Raw genomic sequence first — 25,541 nt, 5'->3', positions numbered from 1 at the left:
ATAATAATTTGCAAGACTGTGGTTCTTGACATTTCTCAGGAAAGCAAACAGAATGCTATAAAAATTAATATATGCATACAGAAGCCTTTCATGAAATCTTTCACTGTTGTGAGCTCATTCATTCAGCCTTAGAGCCAGGAAAGGGGCCTGTGACACCGCAGGTGGCTTTAGGAGTTTTTAGCCCAACCCAGCGTTCTCTCCTGAGTAAAGAGAAGCTGCAGCTCATTTCCCCTTACCTGCACTTGGCACCCTCTTTCAGTTTGCAGTCTGCAGAGCAGCAGGGATCAGCCAGCTGGTACAGGAGGCCAGGGTCACATTCCTCGCCCTCATCCACTCTGGAGTTCCCACACACTTTGTTGTTGCGCTCCTTGAAGCACTCCTGGGCCTTGACCTCTATGGTCCTATGGATGGATTTTTTGCTGCAGCTTGAGAACATCTAGAGAGTCACAGAGGAAAAAAGCAGCACTGAGTGTACCTTTCTGTCAACAACTGGCATCCAAGACAGCCACAGCCTGCCCATATCTCTGAGCCCTGGCATTCCAGAAGGCAGTTATTCCCTTTGTACTGCCAGTTTGATACCTTGGAAGAACTTTAGGCTGGGTCAGTAACAGACAGGGCTGCACACTGCAGGGCTGCCCCATGCAGCCTGACCCAGAGCCAGCTCCAGCTCCCCCATGGCTTCGGCCCCAGGACGGATGTGAAGCTGCACAGGAGGCACAGCCAGAGGGACTGGGCACAGGGCAGGGCACACTGCAGGCCAAGCATCCCCTGCTCATCTGGGTTTCATCTGTACAACAGGCACAATGCCAAGCCCACAGTGCCAGGGCAAGCTTCCACCACGGCTGTGGCACCTGCAGCCCCTCTCCAACAGCAGCCATGGAGCACCCCAAGGCTGTGTGGGACTGAAGGTGCTGGATTTGACTCTTGCTGGGACTTGCTTGTAGCAGCATATGGCCACAGCTAATTACAAACAACTAATTAAAATGCACCTTGACATGCTATGAACTCCAGTGAAACCCAGATTACAAAGATGAGCTTATCTTACAGAGAACCCAACTGCATGCAAATGTTTTCTTATGGCTAATCCATTACATTCTGGTGGTTTCAAACTACAGGAATCATTAACTAAATAGATTTGCCATGCAAAGGGTCACTGACCATAGCAGAAACCTTTGTGTTGATGCAAAACTAAACAACCATACCTTGTTGTTTTCATGATCCCCACTGACAGCAATAGGATACATGACATATTTCCCACCCTGGTCTTCAGTGGGGGCACACTCTGGCAGACTGTCAGGATCATGCTCTGCTCCAAAGTTATGTCCAAGTTCATGTGTTGTAACCAGGTCAGCCTCCTTTTTTGAACATGAAAAAAACAATGTTGGAAAAAATTAGTCTGACCAGTAAAGGACAGAAGATCCCAGCTACTTCTAGGCCACCAAATACTAAAATACACCAAGAAATACTAAAATACACCAAGATGATAGGGAATTGCCTATGAACATTTTTCTGGTTTTCTAGAGAAATTAAGGTAAAGAAAATTGTGGTCCTTTTCAAAGTTAAGTTCAAGGACTAGATTTGAACATTGAATCACAGTTAAAGGCAAAATACTGTCCTAGAATACCAATTCAAACTTGTTTTCAAGGCAATGTAGATGCTTAAATATGAAAATTTGCTTCTACGTAGCTGGAAGGCATAAGAAGTTAAAACATAACCCAATCCAAACAAACACCAGCCACTCCAATTAGTCAATCTCTTGTTTAACAGATCTTGCCATTAGAATTATTTCTTCTAAATGGACGATGACATTAGGAGTGCTGAATAAACTCCACTACTGCATGATTTCTAGGAAAGACACCTACAACTGTGGCCCAACAGGGATGGATTTCCAACACCACTGATGTGAGGCACGCCTGCCTGTGCTGAGGATCCCAAACCGGCTCTGCTCACCTCCCACGGCGCCCTCCCCAGCAGATGGTGTCACGCTCACAAGGTGACAACCACAAATTAAACTCTCACAGAAATGAAAATAACCACAAGGAGACTGGGCAGCTCTGGAGAGGAACTGTCACTGCAGCTGCTGTGTGGGCACGGGAAGGACCAAGAGCTGCCATGACCTGCCCCAGTCTGTGTCTAAGCATGGCCAATGTGGGAGCCAGACACAGGAGAGCTGCCCAGGCATCCCTCCTGGCCTTCACTGTGTTTCATGTGGAGAAGAGTTTTAAGGAGGTTGTTTTGGTATTTTTAAACCAAAGTGGAAACCATGCAGCACTTTCCCTGTGAAATCAATGTGAACCATCATCCCAAACCCTAAGCCTGCCACTGGGAAGACAGAAAACTAAACCTCCTTTGTAATCTAAGGCAGAACTCCAGTCTGGAGATTGAACAAATGCAAATAGCATGGCAACAGCTATTGCTAGAGCTCTCTGTCAACATCCCTCTAACACAAAGCTTTACTGTCTTTTTTCCCTATCTTCTTGACAGTTTCTGTGCCAAGTTTTAGCCCACACATCAATTATAAATTCCTATTATTATAATCATGCTACAGAAAAGCACAGCTGAGAAGCCAGCAGAAGTCAGCAAAAGTGAAATATGCCCAACTTCAAAGATTTAATAGAGGCAGACATAAGCACTGATCTGGTGTCTTTACAAGGGAGACAACGCTCATATTTAGGCCTTTGTGCATTTACTATCTCATAAAGTATGGAAAAAATCCAGGAAGCATCAACTTACATTAAGTTTAGTATTAGCACTAATAAGCTGTGTCTACCATACTGTTCTCTGCTCTAGTTACTCAGGACACACAAAAATCAGGTGGAGGAATTTCATTAAAAGGCTCAAACTAAACCTCCTACTTTGCCTGCTTGCTCTGTTTGAGGGCTTGTTTTGTTAAGAGTTTTGTTGTTTGTTTGGAGATTTTTTTGTTAAAACAAAACACATTTCAATTCATCTTCAGACATCAAAAGCCTGTTTATATCTAGGAAACTACAGCTCCTATGAGACACTAGCTTCTATTCCTGTTTCACAGTAAGTTCAATTTTCAGTTCCATTCAGGCCTGTCTCCCCTTGTCAGCTACAGCAAAAAAGATGATTTTTGTTTTATGATCTATATCCTTGTCCTCAGAGATCTCACTCAAATGGAAAGCCAGCAGCTCTTTTCTGAGAGAGCACAGGAGTTTGCCACAATCCCATGGCACACATCACCAGCACACACATATGAGGAGGATACTCTTCTACCTTTGTGAGGATAGTCTTCCCATAGTTCTTGGTGCTGGTCAAGCCACTGTTCAGATAGATATCCTTCTTTACAATTTGACTGTAATAAGCTGAAAGAGTGAGAAATAAACAAATTAAAATGGAGAAACATTTTTCTTGAGTTTCAGGGTACTTTTGGGAAGAGAGGGATACTTGTCTGGGGAAATGAACAGCTTTACAGCTTTATTGTTCTCACAGGCTCACTAGTGAGACCCTGCCAATATTTGGAGCTGGGAATCTTTCAAGCACAGTTCCAACAGCTCATGTATTGCAGTAAAGGCAAAACCAGCAGAAATTTCCAAGACAACAGCATCTGCCATTCCAGAACCACTGCAGGATGTGCCCACACAAAGCAGCCCTTAGAACAGGGTTTTTTCTATACAGCCTGCTCACACCAGATAGCTTAGCAACTTTGTTTAGTGACTTTTATCCTTCCCCCTTTTTCCAGCTCCAGCCAAAAAAACCAGCCATCCCTTCTATGTAAAAAACCAGCTCCTAGAGTGTGTGCAAATAACACAACACACTCCATGACAGTTGGAGAAACTAATTAAACATGAATAACAAAATTAGCTTCCAACCCAGAACTGGGAGAGAAGAAGAAGAAGCCTTGCCTTTAGGACAAATGCCACCATGGCTGTTAGGTCTGGGAGAGCCAACATAAGCCAGTCCAAGCGTTCCCATGTCAAAATCTTGGTACGTGAAGAGATGAGCAAGGCACACGTGAGCTGCTTTCTCTGCAATATCAAAGCTAAATTGCTTAAAAAAAAAATAAAAACAAGTCAAATCCCTGTTAGCTTACAGTACTTGTTATAAGTCTATAGATAATAATATTTATTAATGTGCCAGACAAGTACCTCCCAGATCTGGTTAAGTCAGAAAACAGCAGCTTTTTAGCAGTCCTGCAGAGCTGCAGGAAATTAAACTCATGCCCAAGTACACTGTACACATTCATTTACATAACTTGTCTATTCATTTTCCCTTTCCACAGGGAGGACAAAGCCAAGCACAATAACTCGATGAAGGTCACAAGGCAGCCAGTCTCAGGGCCAGACACATCAGGAGTGCCTGACTCAGACCACATTAATAAGACTAATTGATGTCTGCTCTGTAATTATGCAAGGGAGCCCTTTACCAAGGGCTACAGGGCACAGCAGCTGGTTTGCCTTTGTGTGACATCGACACATCAAGCAGAGGGAGCAGAGGACTTTCACCCATTACTACAGAGCAGCCACATGAATGAGCAATTTTCTGTCAAGGGCCACAATTTTTCAAGGATTACAACCTACCTCTAGCAGCATTTTCACATCCCAGGCATCTTTCTTATCATCTGGGTAACTTCTTGCCATATTATAATGTTTTTCTCCAGGTTTTACAGGATTTGGCTCATTGTGGATAATAATCTACATGTCAAAAAGTGCAACAACAATGAACAGGAATTTTTGTCAATTTTATAGCTACAGAAAAAGTTTCAATGTAATTTTAAATATCCCAATAGATCTGTAAGGAGAGAAATTCAGACTCAGCATGATTCTAATATTAACTTTCCAGTCTCTGCTAGTTAAATAAACCAACTAAACCATAACTATATTGTAAGTAACCCTTTTACAGGATAACATCAGAAGTTTTCACTGTAAAATTCTGCTTTGAGATGCCTTTTACTTTTAGAAAAACTAAAAAAAAAAATAAAACCAGTATAAATAACTCCAAATAATTTCAGAGCTCTGCTAACCAAAATGCATGTTAAAGGACTGCCACTTTCCCAGTAATCCAGAATTAGCTCATCATGTTCTCCACCCCCTCCCTGCCCAAGTAATGCTCCTTCTTTATGCCTGCAGATCTTTTCCCAGCAAAGGGGCAGCTGGCTTGTACCATGAGTCTCCATGTCCCACACCACAGCCCTTGCAGTATTCTGAGCTGATGGACTCCTGTTTTTAATGCTGTTTTCCAGATTTCTGTGCATTTCAAGACACCATAACAAAAAAATTGTAGTCACAACATTCCCTGTGTCCATATACAAGCCCATGATGTCTAAGGAAGTCATTAAAGCTCTTCAGGCAAGATTGTTTTCACCTGGGTTTGAGGCCCACTCAGACTTTGAAAGCCAAGCACTAGCAACAGGTATACGAGATAAATGCATGAGTATGTCTGAATGAAACAAAATTTGCTCATATTCAGGTGAAAAATGCACTTTTGAATCAGGAATAAATATGGAAATTCACATCTCAAACACTGCAAGGAACTGAAAATGGGCATCATGTCAGATCATTAACACTGACAAGATGCAATTTCAGAGTGCTCCTGGCTGGAGTTAATAATGTAGGATTTTACTATTTTATTCTTTTTTAATGTAGGATTTTATTATTTTACTATTTTTACAAAATAATCAGAAGCACTGCTGGTTAAAGCACGCTCCTTCAGGCTGGAAGGCCTCTGCAGAGTGCAGTGAATACCTGCTCTATCTGTATGCCGTACCCATTGAAGGTTCCATCGTCCCAGGAAGTGTTTCGGTAGATGTCATCTACTCTGTCTATCAGCTCAATCTGTGGGGAAGAGAAATCAGGTTACCCAAATGAGCTTTCATGGAGCAAGAGAAACGCAGAGAAACTGCTACATACTTACCTAGAAACAGTCACTTGAATTAAAATTGAATCTCGTGTAAGGTAACAAGACAAACTCCCTGGGTCCAAGTACTGCTGATTTTGGATCAGAATTATCCAATGTACTTGAAAATTTTCCATCACAAAAAAGTAGCACAAACTTTTCCATTTATCACTTTTGTTTGTGTAGTGGAATAGCAATAATATTAAGAACAAGACATTTTGAGAAACACTTTGTTCAAACACTAATTTTCCAGATTTCTTTGAGGGGAAGGGCAGAGGAGGGAGCTGTTTTTATTGCTTTGTTTCAGCATAGTGCTTAACTAGTTTAACTGACCCCCCCAGGCTTGCTTCCCTCACCCAGCCAAAAACCCATTATTTTCCTCATTATGGTTCAAGCACAAAGTTCCAGAAAGTCTCTTGTCAGTGCTCACAATCAATACCTCCCTTTTCAAGCTGTTCTCTTAAGAAAACACCTTATGCTAAATATAAACCACCAAACTTGCTGAGAAGGAGAAGTGACATTCAGAACCACTCAGTAACAGTTTATGCTTCAGTTTTCCAATCACTGTGTTGTTAACAGTAGCCATCTACCCAGGAAACACAACAGGGGTCAGCCTCAGCACATGTCAGATGCTGAGATAAGAGCACTTCTGCAAACACACCAAATGAGGGCCCCTCACCTGGAGAATGTGAAAGCATTTCTGGGAACAGAAAGGTCAAAACACCAGCAAAAGTGGAATAGAGTGATTAGCATTTCAAAGAGTAAAGCTCAGAAAGACTTTAGATGAACAACAGGCCTCCAAACCTGTTTTGTTTTGTCTTCAGTCTCTAAACCCCCATACTCTCCCCTTCTGCTGAAAGGGGAGGGCCTTGTTCTAGTTCACAAAAACCTGTCAGACAGACAAGCCCAGTGTTTCAGCTGGGTCATTCAGTAACTGGTACACATGATGGAGCCCTGCTTCCCTGAGGATGGCTGAACACCTGCCTGCTGATGAGAAGCAGTAAATTAATTCCCTTCTTTTGCTTTGCTGCTGTGAACAACTTTTGCTATTAAACTGCCTCTACCTCAACCTACAAATTATCTCACCTTTACCTTTCTGATTCTCTCCCCATTCCATCTGGGAGGGGAGAGCAAGTGGCTGCCTGAGGCTGAGCTGCCTGCTGGGGTTAACCCACACCACCAGTGTACAACCAAACAACTTGTTTACTGGGACTGCTTCTAATTTATTGTTCTGGACAGAGAATCCTCAAAGAATCTGGAAAAGAAGATCCATATGAATTGCTTTAACTTCTCATTAAACATGCTAGAACTTTAAAGATGCTCAGATCACTTGCAATGGATTTCAAAACCCAGGAGACTCTAGAGCTCTGACTGAGAAAAGAGAAGTTCCTGGGCAGAAAACAGCATAGCTAACAGAAGTATATGACAGGAAGGAATTTGCTTTTAAGTGAAATTTGAAGACCACTGAACTACATTAGCTTCAGTGTAGAATATTTTTAAAGCACGATTTAGCACTTTCCCAGGTAAAAATCATGTGTACAAAAGCAGTATAAGCTGTATGGTGTTTGAACTACTGCGTTTTCCTGCATCTATTCCAGCAAATGTTAACAGGGTACAGTTACTCACCAAGTAGTTGATAGTGGTGCTCTCTTCCCCACGGCCCATGTACTTGAAGAAACGATGGTCTGCCACTACCAACATCTTGCACGTGTTTTTGGAGTTCTCTGCAACGGCTCTTTTCTTCCGATGGGTGCTTTCTAGAGTAAATATTTTTAAAAAACCACTCAATACTACTACCATAGCTGAGTCTACTGTCCTTATTCAAGACCTGAATTTGAGCTTGGGTGGGCTCCTGGGAGGAGAAGGGGGATGTTTAGTTTTAGTTTGGGGCTTTTTTTTTTTAATAGCTATTCTTGTACTTTGTCTCCCTAACAGTCCTCAAATTTACTGTAAGGAAAAGAATGCCTGGCAGTGAAACTGAGTTATTCATCAGATTTACCTATAGAGCTTTTAAGGTCATCACCACAGCCTTAACACCTCTCCTGCTCCTCTTCCTAGTCATTACCCCAACTTTTTCTAAGACAGCAAAGAACAAAGGAAACTGGGACCAAAAACTCTCAAAACTTTATCACAGCACAAGATGGATTCCTTGCATGACCGTAGAGGCCAAACAGGTCCTGCTGCACAGGGCACATAAGTACAAAGTTGTTTAAAGAGGCATGAGGAATGCTGCTTCCCCCTCCATGCCCACAGTGAATTGAAAGAGCTAATTTGTTTCAAAGATGCTGCTCTCCCAAGGTATGGACACTCACCTTCATTTTGTTTCCTGTCTTCCAGTCCTTTTGGCAGCAGTTCATCTTCACTCAGCTTTAAATAACCACATACTTTGGGGGACTGCAACCTTGAGAAGTCTTTGATATCTTCAGATCTGTAGACCAGCAGTCTTTCATCTTCCACATCATCTACAAATCTCCACAGTGGCTGACAGCACAAGGAGAAGTTAGAAACACAATGAACCCAAAGTCTAGATAAGTAAAAAACTTTATGTATGCACCATTGTATCTCCACAGTTTTCTGTCTACACACACAAATGCACTTCACCCACAGCAACAAATCTACTGATAAAATGACATCCACAAGAAAGCCAACAGAAGTCAACTCTCTTATGCTACACGGGAATGCAAAAGTCTGAGAGCATCTTAACAAAGTAGTGGCAGCTACCTGATAAAGCCATAGGAGAGAATTTTTCTTCTCCTCAGAATCTGAGCAAGCTGAAGAGGCTTCTCAGGCTCCTCTGCACCCCTCTGTAAGAGCAGGGAGCCAGAAGAACGTCTTTAACTGCTAACCCATGCACTGACCAGAAGCACAGGAGGAGGCAGGTAACAGAGAGCCTTTAAGCACACAGCAGAATGTGGGCTCTTCAATGTTCAACAGCTACCTAAGACACAAGCATATCAATTTCTCCAAAACCAAAGAAGACCATGAAATCTGAAGGAAAGACATCAATTCCCATAGCAGATGCATAAAAATAATCTTTTTACTTTACTGACAAGTCCTAATTTTATCTGAATGTTAAAGCTAAAGCCACACACTAAATATGACACAGGCAGGGTCAGTTCTTTGGCCAGAGGCAAGCAGCACAGACTGCCTGCACCTGCAGCACAGTGCACCTGGCTCTGGGCCTCCTCTGGCCCCCAGGCAGGGCTCTTCCCACTTCAGCCAGCATCATGTAGCACACTGTGCTTTCACTTCACAGCAAAAAGCTCCCAGAACGTGAAGGTTGTGCCATGTCAGCAGCCATGTCTGCAGCACAAAACTGAAGGTTTCACACACTGAGGCAAGGTGTGAGAGCACCAGTGGTTTACACAAAGGCCCACAGCCTTTCCAAACCATGCACAATGACCCTGAAAACAAAAGCAGGAAATGGCAGAGCAGCTTTGCCCATGCTGCCTTTGGGGAACAGACTCAGGCCAGCTCCCTCTGCACATGGCAACCATCTCACCCAGGGCTGGCAGTGGCCACAGCTGACCCCAGCAAGGCAGAGGCTGCACACACTGCCTGCCCCAGCTGCCCAGACACAGCCAGCCAGGAACAAGGGCTTGGCTGCACAGAGAGACAAGCACACCCACAACTGCTCGGCAGCACAAACACAAAAATGCTTTACATCACAAGCAAACAGATAAACAGATACTGTATGTTCTCAGTGTAAAACACAACTACAGTGATTTGGACATTTTGATCACATTTTTATACTTTCACAGGACTAGATTGCTCAGGTTTACCCATAATTCTGTGTATCTTTGGGTTTGGAGACAATTACAATATCCATATAACACTCAGCCATAATTACTGTTATTCAGCCATTCAAATACTGCTTGTGTCTGGGAATATACTGCACTGAATATCTCATTATGACAGTCTCTAATTATATATTTGTTGAATATTTTTTTTTAACCAAGAGTTCAAAATAGCACAAGCAAGTAAAATGGTGAAAAACAAAGGAGTAGGGAAAAATAACCAATTTTCAGATAAAATATCAGATTTTTAATGAAGCTTTAAGAATGGGGAAACTTCCCAAGATGTAACAAAGCCAGTTTTAAAAAGCTTCACAGACATGACTCTGTTTAGACTGCCACAGTTTGTTAGAGGCCATGATCACCACTAATTTCTGACATTATCTGTTTCTGAAACCCCTCCTGTTTAAAATATACCTTCTCCCTGCTGCACCTAAAACATGCAACTGTCAGAGAATGCCACTCACTAATAAAAGTCAACACTTGCAAGCCAAATTGGTTTCTTATTTATCTCCTTCCTCACCCCAAAACAAACCCTACCACCAAATCTAGTTTAAGCTACAGAAGTGTCAACATAACTAACAAGGCAGAGGAACACCTAGAGGAAAAGAAGGTGATTGTCTGGAGACAGTTTTCCATCACAGCAAAGCATACCTCGATATTGTATTCTTCTCCATCAGTATTGATTCGCACTGTAAAATCTTCATCTCCAATATGTGCCACAACCTTGGAATTATGCTCTCCTTTAACATAAACATGGAAGCATTAAATTATTTCAGCTGTTTGCATGTGCTCCTGCACAGACACTGTTTGTTGGGGGTTTCTAATTGTTTCTAAACTTCATGACAAATTACCTTCCTCAATCTCTGTACTGTTCCATTTAAAGAAAAAAACAAAATTAATCAGCACTTCCCCCGAGTCTTAACTTCCCAATAGTCACAGTCAACGAGACTCAGACTTAACAGAAAATTTTGCAGAAAGTGTTGAGATGGCTCTGGGGATTAGTAATGGGGGACACAATATTACTGCCAACAAAAGCAGCGTGCATCTAACTACTATCAGATAGCAATTTCACGGCGTCAGCCTGCATTCCAGTGGGAAAGTCTCACCACATCACAAAGGCAACAAAGAAATCAAAACAACTTAGCAGAAGCATTAGTACTGCATGAAAGTGGAGCATGGCATCTTTCTTTACAGAGAAGTAATCTACAAAGAACTATCTTTAAGTCTTTTAATTGAACAGTCTGGGCATTACAGCATCACTTCTACCTTGGCTTTGTGTTCTGGGGCAAGGAACATTCAAGTCCTACATTCCAGCTGGAATTAAAGCTACCATCAGCATTTAAAAAAAATAATAATTTGCAAGCTGCTGCTTAAGTAAATTATACCTTTGTGTCCTGCCAAATTCAACACAAGAGTCCTGTCTTAGGAGCTTGATGCAATACACCCCACCACCCACCAAACCTAAAAAATCCCCAAACACACCACAAAAACAAAACCAGAAAACCCAAGAGGATAAGAATTACGTTTATTTCTTCATCCTAACCACATTTGATAAAAATGAGGGAAATACACCATTTACTCTGCCCAAGAGACCCAAGCACAGCTGTGGTTTCTCAGCACTGACCCAAAGTCTACTTCATACTGACCAACGACATGTCCGGTGAAAAAGTCTCGCCACTGAACACGATACTCCTTTTCCTTGCCTTCACCATCCACAATTAATGCTTGAAATTTTTCTGAAAAGTGTTCAGCAGTTGCAGTTAAGTACAATTTAAAGTGCCTGTAAAAGAATTTACTTACATTTATTTTTAAGCAAAGTATACACATAACAGATACATTCAATCTCCATTCTACTGAGGGTCCAAAATAAGTTAAAAAGCATTAATTCTGATAAGCAGGCTACAAAAACATATACTGTGTAATTGATAACTGTAAATATTTTAGAGTCACGGATGTTTAATTTAAAAAAAGTTAAAAATATAACCCCCCAAATCTAAAATTGTCAGTTTGTCCGTGATGTGCCTTCTCCTTTTGCAGTTAAGCAAAACCAGTTACTGGTAACTATTAAAAAAAAAAAAGAATCAGACCAAGAAATTTCTCCATCTATTTGAAATAAAATTATCTTGAAGTTCTTACTTTCTGACATAATACAGTCAGAAGACCATTAACAGAAATCTGAACTCCCTACATTTTTCTACATTTTTTACACAATATTGTCACAAAAACTGCTAACTATCCCAAGAAGTATTCCTTTTCTAGAAGAAGCCTCGTGGGCTCTTGGTTTATGTGGGCTTTGGGTCAAAGATTTTTGGCATGCTCCTCTGTAATTATTCTGTAATCGTCATTGGCAACCTCGCCCTAAAGCCAGCATGCATGAGGCAGTGCAAAACAGGGACAGTCAGACATCTGATCCCATCAACCTTTCATAACTGCCCCTCCAAACTCAAAAAAAAAAGCCCTTTCAAACATTCTGAGATTCAACAATTATGCATTACTTGCATGACAGCTGAAGATGACACAGGGGAAAGCACATGAATACACAGAGGACAAGATGTCAGACAAACAAAAATGAATCTACATTTGTTAATACAAAGTGTTATTCTGACCCTGCTCCCCATTTCAGATTCAGTTTCAGCATTAAAATAACTGCAAGGCATCTTTCTGACTCTCAGAATAAAATCCCTGCAATCTTAATGCCTGCTCCCTTCTACTTCTCCTCCCCCTTTCACCTGAACTTTTATTTCCCATCTTATAACAAAAACCAAAACCAAACCAAACAAAAAAAAGATGAAAATAAGTATTTTATTTAATGGGACACTTAGTAGGAAAAGGCTTAAACCTCCATGAAAATAAATACAGCAAATCTCTTGGGCAGCACACCACACACACATCCCAAACTGAAGGCTGAGATTTGCAAGAACCAGAGGACAGACATGAAGTACTGACAACACTGCCAGATGAGGTATAAGTGAGATTCAACCCTAGCAGCGGGAGTAATCTACATGAAACTAAACCTAAAAATAAAGCAAAAGAAAACCTAAATTACTGTAACTTCAGCCACCAGAGAAATAAAACAGAACTTACTTTCCCCTTTCCTCTGAGCCTCTCTGAAGTCATATAACCATGCAGATCACTAACCTAGAAGAACTGGCCAGTCATGACAGAAAACAAGACAATTTCTGGGTTTGAAACTGCACATTACTCATCAGAAACTGGAGGAAAATATTATGCTGTTTCATCACTGATGATTTAATTACCTTTGCAGGGCTGAAAAACTTAAGAGCCTCTCCACATGTGTCTCAGGCTGGAGGTCCCTCTTCTTCAGTGAGTGCTGCTGGATGCTAGACAGGGAGAGGATGTCGTAGTCTGAAAGCATGGACTCAACTGTGTCTGAAAGACCAACAAGGAAAGTTTTAGTTTCAAAAGACTTTCTTTCCAAATGCACCCATAAAAAAAGAGCAAACCAGGGACTCCCATTTCAACAGAGAGACCACAGTTTGCTCTAATTTTAGGCTAACTACTGTACATTTCTGTAACGGCCTATTTTGTGTACACAAGTAGAAATCACAGAGTGAGACAAGACAGTCTGAGAGAGACAGAGTTTGCTTCACTTTGTCTACAACTTCTAAGCAACCAACTCATCATTTTTATTGCCACAGCAATGCAGAACTAAGCCCTCCCTGGCTGCCACCAGAAACTACATGGGGAGAACATGCCCATTTCTCTGGGCTGAATTACTCTCCTCACCTGCTGGTCTCCACATGAGTCTGAGGAAGAAAATAGTTTAACCTAGGAGACGTGAACCAAGTTAATTGCAGACTGGACTGTATTGGGCCTTTCTGGCCAACAGCAGCCAGAAAGCAGGTATCTGGATAGCACAATCAATCAGAACTAACTAACAAGACTACTCAGGTGAGATACCCTGGTTTCTCATTACCATCATGCAAAACTCCTTTTCCTACTCAGAACACGAAAACTTGTTCAGAGAAAGAAGACCAAGTGCCTGAATTCTTATGGGAGCAGTACACAAATTACAAATTCACATCAATACTCTGCAGATGTTTTCACCATTAACAAGTGCAGGATAGCTGCAAACAGTTCTTGGCTCTTGCTGATAAAGCCTCCTGCTACTTTGTAAGGCATTTCTTCATCCAAACATCCATCCACACTGTTGCTTCTCTGGAGCACCCACCACCCAGAGAGACACCCAACGACCACCCTGGCTTCCACCAGCACTGATAGATTCAATTGCTATTTAAAGCCTTAACCACAGGTTCTTATTCCCACATTGCCATTTTCCTTCTCAGCCAGAGGTGTTCACTCTTCACTGCACTAAATGAGGACTCAGATGTGCTTTCCAAGAGACAGAAGTGCTCACCCAGACATTCTTTTTTTAAAAAATTTCTGTTTCCTTCCCCTCCATTTCCAACTATGCTTCTAAACCAGACCTGATAGCTACCAAAGAGGTTTTCTGTTAAGGAAGATGGCATTCCTTCAGAGTCCCTAGCTAGTGGGGTCACTAGCTTGCCCCACTCAGCAAAGGCACCTCATGTGTTTTATTGGCCTTTAAAGTAAGCAGCACCACTAACAAGCTGTTTTACCAACTATTGTGCAACAAACCAAGATTGGCAACTTAAAATCTAGATGCCCACAGCTCTTGAAATAATATGGGTTTTTTAAACCTGTCGCTCAGTACCATAATTTATCCACATCCATGCCTCCAAAGCCCAGGAAAGCTTTAAGAACGCATGCACTATGAGGGCAAGGGAAGCAGCTTGCTTGTCCTTTTGCAAGGGGGTGGGTGGGTGGGGAGAATTAGCCAGCCCTGTACAGCCACAGGTGTGCTTGTGCACACTGATGTGAGGAAGGCACAGAAGCAAGGATGACCCTCAGAGCCCTCCTGGCCCTGCACCAGACCCACCCACAAGCGAGGCACAGGCGAAACGGCTCCTTTCTTGGGCAGCAGGCGCCACTGAGCAGCGGTTCCCAGGCTTCTCCCTCCCCGCGCCTTGAGCAACACAGGAAGGGCAGCGCAGTTGCAATTTCCTGATTTCTGTTTACAAGCCTCAGGTTGAGAGCACCTGCACATGATTACCATGTGTTTCGGGTTATATGCAAAGACAAGTTTCTATCACCGTGTTTTGTGTCGTTGGGATTTTCCCCACACGTGCCCCACTGCTGCACATCAGGCAGGGCCTTCATTTTAAGTTGCCAAATGCTGCGGAGCTGATTCACTAGAGCCAAGCAGTGAGTAAATGCCTAACTTCCCCCTCCAAACAGCTCTTTTTTTGTTAAAAAGTCTGTTCTAATTAATTGCTTTTTATCTGGCGTCCGCCCTCATCCAGAACCACCTAGGAAGGGGTAGGAACAGGCAAGGAAATCAATTCTGGGAAAAAAAACTCATTAAACTGCTTAATTCTGAATTCTTTTAATCAAACTTGAGATTCTGTCACTACACTCAGGCTAGAGCTGACCCCTCAATTAAAGAGAATGCTGATACACAGGATATCCAACATTGGTTTATGATACAGACCAAGTGTGTGGGACATGGGGCATGAAACAAGAGGCGTAGTACCACGGCCGTGCTGTTCAGGGACTTGCCAAGCACAAGCTCTGCCCAAGACGCACAACCCCAGCTACAAAGCACCACTGTCCTTTTCCACCTCTGCATTTGAAGCATAGACCAGAACGAAGAGAAAGCCATGCCAAAAAGCAAGACGCAGTTGCCACTACGGCCAGACAAAATGTCTCAGTTTCATGGCAAGAGAACTGAGAAGTCTGCTAAAAAAAAAAAAAAAAATCAGGCTTTTTTATTTGGTAGGCAAGTCCTACTCCACCTTAATATACACAAACACCCTTCTGGAAATGTCTCACAGAGACACAGGAAGGGTAGTAAGAACAAGACCTAAGAAGTTCATGAAGATGAGTAAGATGATTCTATTGAAGTAACAAATGAAACACTCGGCACTCCCAGTTCCTGTAACCCTGAAACAAGAGTGCACTTGTTCATATTTCCTCTTACCCTTCCTAAATTTGTTTGCTTTTAATTTTACTTACAACATAAGTAGAGGCTTAAGATACACTGCTCCCAGACATAATCTGTTAACTAATTATGGTATCAGACACATGTGGAACAAATATATTGGTAATACACTCAAAACAAAAGTTTCCTGTAAAATGTTCATATTGCAAAATGAATCCATGTTCACGGCTTATTGAAAATAAAAGATGAAGTGTCATTATTGTAAAGAAAACACAGAACTGTACAGAATCCAATTGTACAGCAGACTGTGGATGAGAGCCATAAAAAGCATATACTGGACTTTTTATTCAAATTTAAAAATCTTTCTGGTTTTCCTTCCCCATTATCTTCATTATGGTCCAAGAGGCATTTCCCATGGGCTTCAACAGATCTGAGCTTAGGTTTCTCAAACCATTTTTTTGTGGTTCGTTCCCTTCCACACCCTCCTAGATTTCTGCATTCCTGTCATTTGAGGGAACCTCTTAATTGCATCCTGATACGGCAAGTATTTATTTATTGCCACCAGCCTTCACCTCATGGCACCTTCCTTCCCGGAGAGAAACCTCCTGAAAACATGCTGAAATCAGGTTTGTAAGACAGACAGGGAAGGAACATCAGTGACAAAGACAACATCCCAAAGCTCTCAAGAAGAAATCCACAGCAGTGATCCACCTCTGCCCTCAGCTTTGACCTCACCAACTGCTGCCTCTTTTTTTTCACCTTGTTTCTGGGCTAAAAGCCTCCTGGCACTAGACTTCCAGACTTAACACAGAAAGTACCTTTTTATAAACTCTGCTCTAGCACCAAAGAGCTCAAGAATGCACGGGAGAACAGCTTAACTCCCTGAGCTGGAGGACACTGCTTGTATTTCAAAAGAAGAAGTTTCTCTTTCAGTGCTCAGCTAGCAATTCAAATACCAATGTCAGCCTTCTCCAAGCAGCTTGGCTTTCCTAAGCACAACAGTAAATTCCCATGATCTCATGCCCCATCTATTGTCCGGAACCCAACAAGTAAATGTGGCAAGTCAGCCATTTCATAAGCATTCTTTTGCACTGCATCATTTCTGGAAAGGTTAAGCTTATCTGGAAGCATGAAGTTTTAACTCAGAAGATATAATTAGTATTTTTTAGAACTCTCTTCTAAATTATCTCATGACAGAAAGTGTTCCTACCTAAAACTCAAGATCCAAAATTTTTTAAAAAATTACTTTTGGGATTTAAAAAAGACCACTAGATAATCAGTGGGCCTTGCAGGAATAATTGCAGTTATTTCTCCAATCATCCCAAGGGAATAAAAGCAGAAATAATTTTTCAGTCAAAAGCACTGGAATGGGATGACAAGCCTACAGAAAGCAGTGCTATAACAGGCACTGCAAACACATTCAGGAAGGATTTTGCAGTGGAACTGTTAAATCAGTGTCTTCCAAGACTGAAGAAGGGGCTCCAGGCTGTATTTCATGCAGTACTCATCAACTACATCTGGGTTCTGATCTCAAGCTGATTTCCAATCAACCTATCAAAAGCTTATGAGCAGCTGACTAGTAACAATTTTTCTGATACAGCTCAGGAGTGACTGAATAGAAGGGCTCCATATTCTTAATTGTTACTATTTAATTTTGTATGCTCTTCTTGTACATTAAAATATTTTAATTAAAGTAACCAAACACAGTAATTGGAAATATAATTCAGAGTCTCAGAATTTAGACTAGGAAACACAGACTGGAGTCTTTCCAGCTTGAAGCACAAGAGCTAAAGCAGGTGTCCATCACCCTACATAGAACAGCTGCCCCTGTGTTTGCAGTAAGAGCCACTCACTGGCTGCAGCACAGCTGGATCCTTTGGCTGCAGCACCATTCCAGGGAGAGCTAATGGAGAAGGCAAACATATTCACATTTCAACTGGGCACACAAACAGCCTGTGCCAGGCAGGAGGTGATGCAGCCCTGCATAAATGTTTGTGGGTACCCTCTCTGAACAGCTTATGCTGCTTTTAGGAGACTGTTGACAAAGAGGACACATTGAGAAGGTTCATCGTGGGAAAGCTGTTCTGTAACAACTCCTTGCACGTGCTGTTACATCTTTCTCCAGCACATCTGGTACAGAGACATTGCCAGAGACACAATACAAAGTGAACTGAAACACTTATCCCACACAAAACAGTTTAGATAAATCATGTTTACTTGTTTCCACTGAAGAGTGGTTGCTGTTTTGCTCATCAAGAACATGTAAACAGAAGAACTTTATCAGAAACCAGTTCAAAGCAAGAACCAAATACATGGCAGCGTTCTAATAAACCATAACAAGATAAAAGTTTACGATCTGAGCACATTTCTGGACAAACCTGTTAGTAAGAATGGTCAGCCACATCAGCACAGCTGAATGTTTTAGAAGGCACGTTTTTAACTCGATCCCAGCCGCACCAAACTAGTCAAACCACGAGAGAAAACAAGGTGCCTGCACTCACTCACTCACTCAGCAGCAGCAGAGGAAGCACCCGGGTAGGGTTAATCAGCCCTCATGCTGGGAGGGCAGGGATGCTGCTGCTCTACTGTCCACCTCTCCACAGAGCACTTCTCCTGCACTTACACTGGGCAACTACTCCCTCCCTATCACACACTCAGACATGCCAGTGATGGGTATCATGGAAAAGCCAACAGCTTGCTAAATACCCTTTAGCTCATCTCAGGAAAAACTTGTTCATGTAGCAGCACCTTTATACTACTCCAACGTTTCTCCCCACAGTAAAATAAACATCTGTTTCTAGGCAGTGGGAATATTTCCTTAAGGCTGCAAATTCTGTTTGGCAGAAGCTGTGTAGATAATTAAGCTGCTGTTTCTGGTGGTTTTGAATACAGCTGAATACCCACAATGGCTCCCACACATTACCCCACACACTTCCAACCTTGCAAATTATCTCCTTCACTAATCACATCTTAAATAAGGATCAGTGAGGAACAAAACTTACACTGTTGGATCTACTTGATTTAATAACAGTTTGTCCTATTAATGACAATAGACCACTTTCCAAAGGGAAAAAAAGCAATATACTGCCAAACATTGACATTATAAAAAATAAGGAAGTCTACTGAATGAACATCCTCATAATTAAAGTGAAGCAAGGGCAATACAGCCATCCCATCTTACAACAGAACAGCACCATATGACTTGATGCTCAAAAACCCCCAGCACAACCCACCCCTAAATCACATGCTCTCATACATCCTGCAGAGAGGAACTGCCCTGCCACCAGGATGCAGTGCTCTCTGGAAACAAACCATTTGTCTGGCTACCAAAAAACTACAAGCCTCACTGCTGTGCAAAGATACCACATCACAAAATCCTGCTGGGCCACAAAATAAGTTTGAGTGGAGCTGATTCTAGGGAGACACTAATTACTGTCTAGACTACACTTGTGACACCAACCCCTTCACTTCTGACTGCATTTCTTTTCCTTGTGGACACAACTATCGACTCATTCACACATGAACTTCCAAAATTTGAGGCACCTCACAGTACTGAGGGGCAGAATTTTATTATTTCAGTGAAAACCTGAAAATGTGAGAAAGGAAACCAAGGGATATCATGTTCTTGTTCAACACCTAATTATAGATCAGCAGCTGTAGGTGCCTCCCTTCATAACAGAGTCCTCTTGCCTTCCCACTTCCCAGTCCATTTGCCCACAAAGGTTAAAAATGCAAATATCAAGGAGGGAAAAAAGTACAAATAATGCACATTAGGGCAGCACAGGAAGAGAGAGATGGATATTGTGAAGAGATGCAGGCCACAAGTGACAAAGATGGGCAGTACTATCACATGTACCTATAAGAATGAAAGACATCAGGAAAACCTTAGAACCATTGAGAGGGTCGCTGGACATCCCAAAAACAGGGATGCACATGAAGATCACAGAAAAGAACAACAGGATAAACCACTCTTTGTTAAAGAAACCTAGCTCTTGGGTTCACAACAAAGCACATGCCATCATCAGTCTGGCAAACAGGCAAACTCAGACTCCTACAGTTTATAAAAATGTTGGGGTGGGGGATCAACCTGTTCATAACAGAAACTAAATACAAACTTCTATCCCAAAGACAAATCTCTGCTGACTACTAAACACACAACTGCATCTGAATGTAAAGTCAGAGTGGCAGTGTCAGAGTATGGCCGGCTGGGCTTCCTCACTCGGCCCTTCCAGCCACAGAGCAGAAATCCATGCTGGAGCTTCTGCACATGCACACAAAAATTCCAGAGTGGCAGAAACATGAAACTGAGATGAGTCACTGCTGCTATCAGCAGTGCTATCTGCTGCTATCTACAGCAGCAGGGAAGCTGTCAGTTTTTACTGGGGACAAAATTAAACCACCCCAAATCTTGAAAGCAAACAGCAATTTTACTTTTTGTCTGCTTAAAGGTCAGAACAAATTGGCACAACTGAAAATCAAACCCATGCTGAGCACTGGATTAGGCTTCCATTATCAGAATTCTTGCAACAGTTAAAGGCAATTCACATTAATTAGAATTTATTGTAGCACTGACATTCTTCTTTTTGTTGACCTACAGTAGTTTTTGCAGAAATTACACTTCAATCACATTTTCAGCTGGAAATGGAAACATTGACCTCTTCATATGAACAAATGAAAACAAACCCAAGAAAAGTACTTGAAAACTTTGACTTGAAGTAACTTCATGGAAAAGATTGCTAATCCACAACACAAAAATAATAGTGGCAATTTGCATTCAATAGGGCCATGTCTACACCAAGCATTTGCTGTTTGTACAGAGACACACACTGCATCAATTCCTGCAATGATTTTGAAATAATCCAGCCACATCCTGGGCAGGGACCAGATGCTGTGGGATTGCGTGTCCTTGAATTCTCCACCATGTGATGCATGGTGAGAAACACACTCAACCTTCGGCTTTTGGGGACAAACTGCAAAACCAGCTCCATCTACAACAGTTATCTTGCTTCAAAGGATGTCCAAATGGGGTAAGAAACTGTAACAAAAAAGGCAGATCATGGTAGAGAAATTAATAATTTGACTCTCACCTAGGTATTGCCTTAGTCTCCAACAGAAGCTTCAGTCCAGCAGGATAAAATTTAATCCTGCATTAAGATTTTTGTCACTAATTATCTCACTGCACATTCTTGACACTGAGCTAAACTTCCAATCCCTAAATTCTCTGGCAGCAAGTTACATTCCTGGCCTTTGGACTTCCTGCATTTTGTCACACCAAGTGTGAAGAATTCAAAACTGACTGTAAATCAATTTATTTCTGCCCTCTGTATCACTCGGCTCCCCTGGTTTATTCATCAACACCACTACCATTTGTTTTTTTCACTCAACAAATCTAAATCCGAGTCTTCTGATGTGCATCAGGTAAGTTTGTACTGAACCATTTGTACCAGGGCATTTCTCCAGCTCATGCAGCTGTTCCAAGTTCTGCGTAGTACGTCTGCATTGTGGAGAAAAAAATGGTGAAAATCAGGGTACCTGCCTCAGATTTTATTAGTGCAATTCGGCGGGCAGAAAAAGATCCCCAGTGAGTGATTTAAAGAATATCATCAGCCCAGAAAAAGATCCCCAGTGAGTGATTTAAAGAATATCATCAGCCCAGCAAAGGAAGAAATATCTTATTTTAGTTCCCTGCCTAGCTTGTGACAAAAGTTCTCACTCAAAAAGGGCAAGAGTTGAGTAAAACACATTTTACACCCAGAGTCTGTTGGGGGCAACCTGCACACTTGCTGCTGTTACTGTACTGTAATACAGATTCAGGCAGTTCTTTAGATAGGCTCAGTGACCTACTCACCTATTCAGCACCCAGCTGGATATTTGCACTGCTACTCTCTTCAAGTACATTAATGGCACTCTGTTACCATTCAGATATGTCTGAACTTGAGGACAAACAGCATAAATATTTTGTAGGTATAAAAGGTTATCTTCAGAGATAAATTACAACAAAGAGTAAAATCTTGAAAGAGGTGCCATTAATTTTTCTGGGGCCAAACTATAGTATCAGTCACTGTACTGAGTACTGGAGTCCCACTTCTCTAGAAAGTGATCCCTGATGTCAACATTACTAAAAACAGAGCACCTTGAAGACAAACTGATGTGGATACCATTCTGCCTTCATCCCTCACCTGGAACACAACCCTTTCCACCCCCCAAAAACAATGGGGCAGGTGCTTGGACAGTCACACTGTGAGCTGCTCCACAATAATGGAGTTTACAGGGAGAAACTACACCCTTTACTGAAAATAAACCAAAACCAAGCAAATAAAGACCCCAAACCCCTCAAAAAAAAAAAAAAAAAAAAAAAAGAGCAAGGAAAAAAACAAACAAAAAAAGAGATTAGCTTCCAGACAGCTCACATTCCATGAATGTGCTCACAGGAATGGGGAAGGGATTGGAAAGCTGAGGTCAGGTTGTGGCAGTCCCATTTTAGATCAGTTTAGACTCCTGGAGCACCACACCCTAAGATTACTTCAGCCAAAAAAAGCTGGAAAATGACCCATGTCATTTTATCACTTATTCTATTCTTTGTCAAATTCTTTTTTTCGCTGTATAATTTTTTTCCTCCTTGAAAAACTGAACTCAGAGTAATAAGCAAGAAGTTCTCAAGAGAAATCACAAAATGTTAATTCATGAAACTTCCTTACAGATACTTCTCATCAGAAATCTGATTTCAGTTCCCAAAACTTAAGCTGTGGAAAAACAAAGCTTTCAAATGAATAATATTGAAATTATTAGAAGGAAAAGATGATACTTAGAAAACCAAGCTGTAAGATGAGGACAACAGAACTCCAACCAAAGATGAACATAAAACCACAATAAAATAGGCAAAGGTATTTTTAAAAGCAGCTTGTAAAAGGCAGAAAGCTAATACTTGAAATGTTTTTTTATTTTATGAGAAGAAACCACACAGCTAAATAACCAAAAGGGCTTGTAAAACAAGTAAGCTGCAAATACTGCCCTAAGAATGGATGCTAAACTAAAGGCCAGTACCAATAACTGACCTTAGTATTCACTGCAGTGGAGATTAAAAAGTTCCCCAAAAGGACCTTTTTGTCATGATAGGATATATGTAAAGACCTGTGTTGAGACTCAGGAAAAGAGGCTTTACAACAAGTCAAGAAAATGACCAATAAATCAACAGGATATGAATGTATTACCCCAAGAATTATAGCTAATGTAGCACACATGGATTTCTCAAGTTCCCTCACAAAACACTTATGTAAATTTAGTTTACTGGACAACAAAACGAAATGTGATGAAATTCAAGGTGTGAATGTGTGAAATAACACGGGAGGAAAAGAATTCCTCACTGTTTTTACAGAACAAAGTGTATCAGTACAATTATCACCACTCAAAGCAAAACAAAAAAAAAACTCCAAAAAAAAACAAAAGAAAAAAAAACCTCCCACAAAAACCTCAAAAAACCAAAAGAAAAATCACAAAGAAAAGAGAGCTTGGAGTGACTATTAAAGACCAAAAACTATTCAGAAAGGAAAAAAAAATAAAAACATTAATAATTATAAATTTATGCTGCCTTTGTATTACAAATGGTGTCCTGCAGCCCTGACCATACATCTCAAATAAATAAATATCCAACACAAAATATATAAAATATATAGACAAAAGTAACCAATAAAGCCATGCTTCTTTCCTCATACTAAGAATTATTATGTAGACTAATATTTTATCACCTAAACAACAAACAGTAGTACAAATGAGACAAATTGCATAGGTATGTAAGTCACTACAGGTGTGAAGAAAATGAATAATTTTTCCAACATCTAGAAACAGAAGAAATTAGGTTTTCCCCCATGCAGTATTTCATAAAATTGAAGAGCTCATAGTCCTGGCACAGTGGTACGTGGGCCAAGGAGATAAAAGCCATCAGATAAAGACTGCACAAACTCATAGCAGACAGGTCCTTTAGAAGGCAGGAAGATCTGACAGCCCAAGATGCAACAGCTGTTGAGGACCTCCCTAATGCTGAAAGGACATTCTGTGTTTGTTTTATTTCTATTACACTTCCTTGAGCATCCCCCACTGAGCCCCATCCTTCCTAGGTTCCTGCAGCCACAAACTGCTGAGGTGTGCACAGAAGCCCAAATCCACCTCAGGTGCAGGAGAGGAGGGCAGAGGCGCAGACACCTGTCAGGAAAGGCGCTGAGAGATCCAAGCCAAGAAAGGAGCCTTGGGGCAGTCCCTGCTGGCCTCAGGGACTAGAGACAGGACAGCTATCTCTGTGGGAATGTACAGCTGATTAATCACTGCAACAGCGTTTCGAGACTGTCTTTACACAGTTCGGTTGTTCATTTGAATGTCAGCATCACCCCATGTGAATCCCGCCCTGTGTAGCAATGCGCTCAAGGAAAGCAACAGAACTTATCACAAAATCATTTTTGTACCTTTGATTTTCAAAACAGGGGTTTTTCATGTGGGGGTCAGACAAAGCTTTTAAAGGAAACAAAAATTTTGCTGCTCAGTAACTATCATACAGAGGAGAGGAGAATGGAGCAAAATCAAGGATCCAAGAACTATGTAAGACACGGGTCTTGAGGGCAAGACACAGCCACTGCCTCATGCAAGAGTCCATCTGCCACTGCAGTGATAAGCTTCTGCTTATCAAACAACTTGTTCAGTGCAAAGCAGAAGCTTAGATGCAAAACTGTTTACAGAAGTTAAATACGGCAGCGGTTCTCCTCTGTGTCAAGCTTTTCTAGAGGTCACTTTCAGCTCCAATAGCTTCGGGCTCTCTGGTGACTCTCCAAACAGAATTATGAAGGGATGCCATTTATATGATTTTGCCCTGTGCAGCCTCCCTCACTGGAGATATTCCAGAACTGCCTGGGTGCAATCCTGCGGAATGTGATCCAGGATGACCCTGCAGGAGCATGGACACCGGACCGGATCACCCACCGCCGTCCTACCCGACCTACTCTGTGATCAGCCCGCCTCAACAGAACGCAAACTCCTGGGAGGAAAACTCTTCAGCAGAGCTCGTGTGTGAAAAATGGTGTCTCCCTGCAGGGAGCAGTGGCCCCAAACGCTGCCCATCAGCGATGCCCTCAGCACAAGGGCTGCCCTGCCCTGCCCCACACAGCGCCCATCGCCAACCCCCGGCAGGCGGGGGTGCCGTGCCTGCCTCCCCCCCAGGGCCGCAGTGGTCTCTCCCTCCTCCTCCTCCCCTCCGGGGTTGCCGTGGTCGCGCCCTGTTCTCACCGAAGCGCTGCGGGCGCTGCGGGTGCCCCAGCGCCTCCAGCCCGCCCGGCCCCCACAGCAGCACCAGGGCCGGGACCAGCCACAGTCGAAGCCTCATGGTCCGGGCGCGGCCTCCTCGGGCACTGCGCGCCCGCTCGTTCGCATCCGCTTGGAGCAACCTCGCCCTCCGCCCGCCGTGCCGGGCCCGCCGCCCTCCTGGGCCCGCACCCGGAAGCGCGGCAGCTGCGCGCGGGGCATTGTGGGGCGGGCGGGGGCGCCATCTTGGGGGGCGGTGCCCGCTCGGCTGTGAGGGCACGGCGAGGCGCCGGCGGCGCTGCCCTCACGGAGGCACGGCGTGGGGCCGCGGGTGAGGGACCGCAGCGGGGCGTCTGGGTCAGCCTCGCTGCTCCTGCAGGGTCATACTAGACCACGTGGCACAGGATTGCATTCACACGATTCTTGAGAGTACTCAGGGAGGGAGATAATACAGCCTCTGGACAGTCTGCTCCAGTGCTTGGTTACACGCACAATAAAGTTCTTCCTCATGTTCAGATGGAGCTTCCTAAGCATCCATTTCTGCCTGTTGTATCTTGTCCTATTGCTTGGCACCACCAAGAGGAGTCTGGCTCCATTCTCTTGACACCGTCCCTTGAGAT

General features: G+C 42.6%; 1 protein-coding gene across 1 annotated transcript in view; it reads right to left on the bottom strand.

Moving 5' to 3' along the window:
• ADAM17 (ADAM metallopeptidase domain 17) overlaps positions 1–25,150 on the bottom strand; it is a 34,398-nt gene extending 9,248 nt beyond the window's left edge. The window contains exons 1-12 of the mRNA XM_005487210.4: positions 24,907–25,150; positions 12,911–13,043; positions 11,300–11,433; positions 10,305–10,393; positions 8,169–8,337; positions 7,483–7,613; positions 5,706–5,795; positions 4,542–4,655; positions 3,867–4,011; positions 3,238–3,326; positions 1,203–1,355; positions 237–436 (exon numbers count right to left, since the gene is read on the bottom strand). Of these exons, the coding sequence (XP_005487267.1) occupies positions 237–436; positions 1,203–1,355; positions 3,238–3,326; positions 3,867–4,011; positions 4,542–4,655; positions 5,706–5,795; positions 7,483–7,613; positions 8,169–8,337; positions 10,305–10,393; positions 11,300–11,433; positions 12,911–13,043; positions 24,907–25,003 (1,544 nt within the window). The 5' untranslated portion in view covers positions 25,004–25,150. The remainder of the gene's footprint in view (positions 1–236; positions 437–1,202; positions 1,356–3,237; positions 3,327–3,866; positions 4,012–4,541; positions 4,656–5,705; positions 5,796–7,482; positions 7,614–8,168; positions 8,338–10,304; positions 10,394–11,299; positions 11,434–12,910; positions 13,044–24,906) is intronic.
• Between the last annotated feature and the right edge of the window lie 391 nt (positions 25,151–25,541).

The sequence above is a fragment of the Zonotrichia albicollis genome, chromosome 3, assembly GCF_047830755.1.
Source record: "Zonotrichia albicollis isolate bZonAlb1 chromosome 3, bZonAlb1.hap1, whole genome shotgun sequence".
In the NCBI taxonomy this organism is placed as follows: Eukaryota; Metazoa; Chordata; class Aves; order Passeriformes; family Passerellidae; genus Zonotrichia; species Zonotrichia albicollis.
Note: the sequence above shows the minus strand (reverse complement) of the source record. Positions and strands in the feature narration are given on the sequence as shown.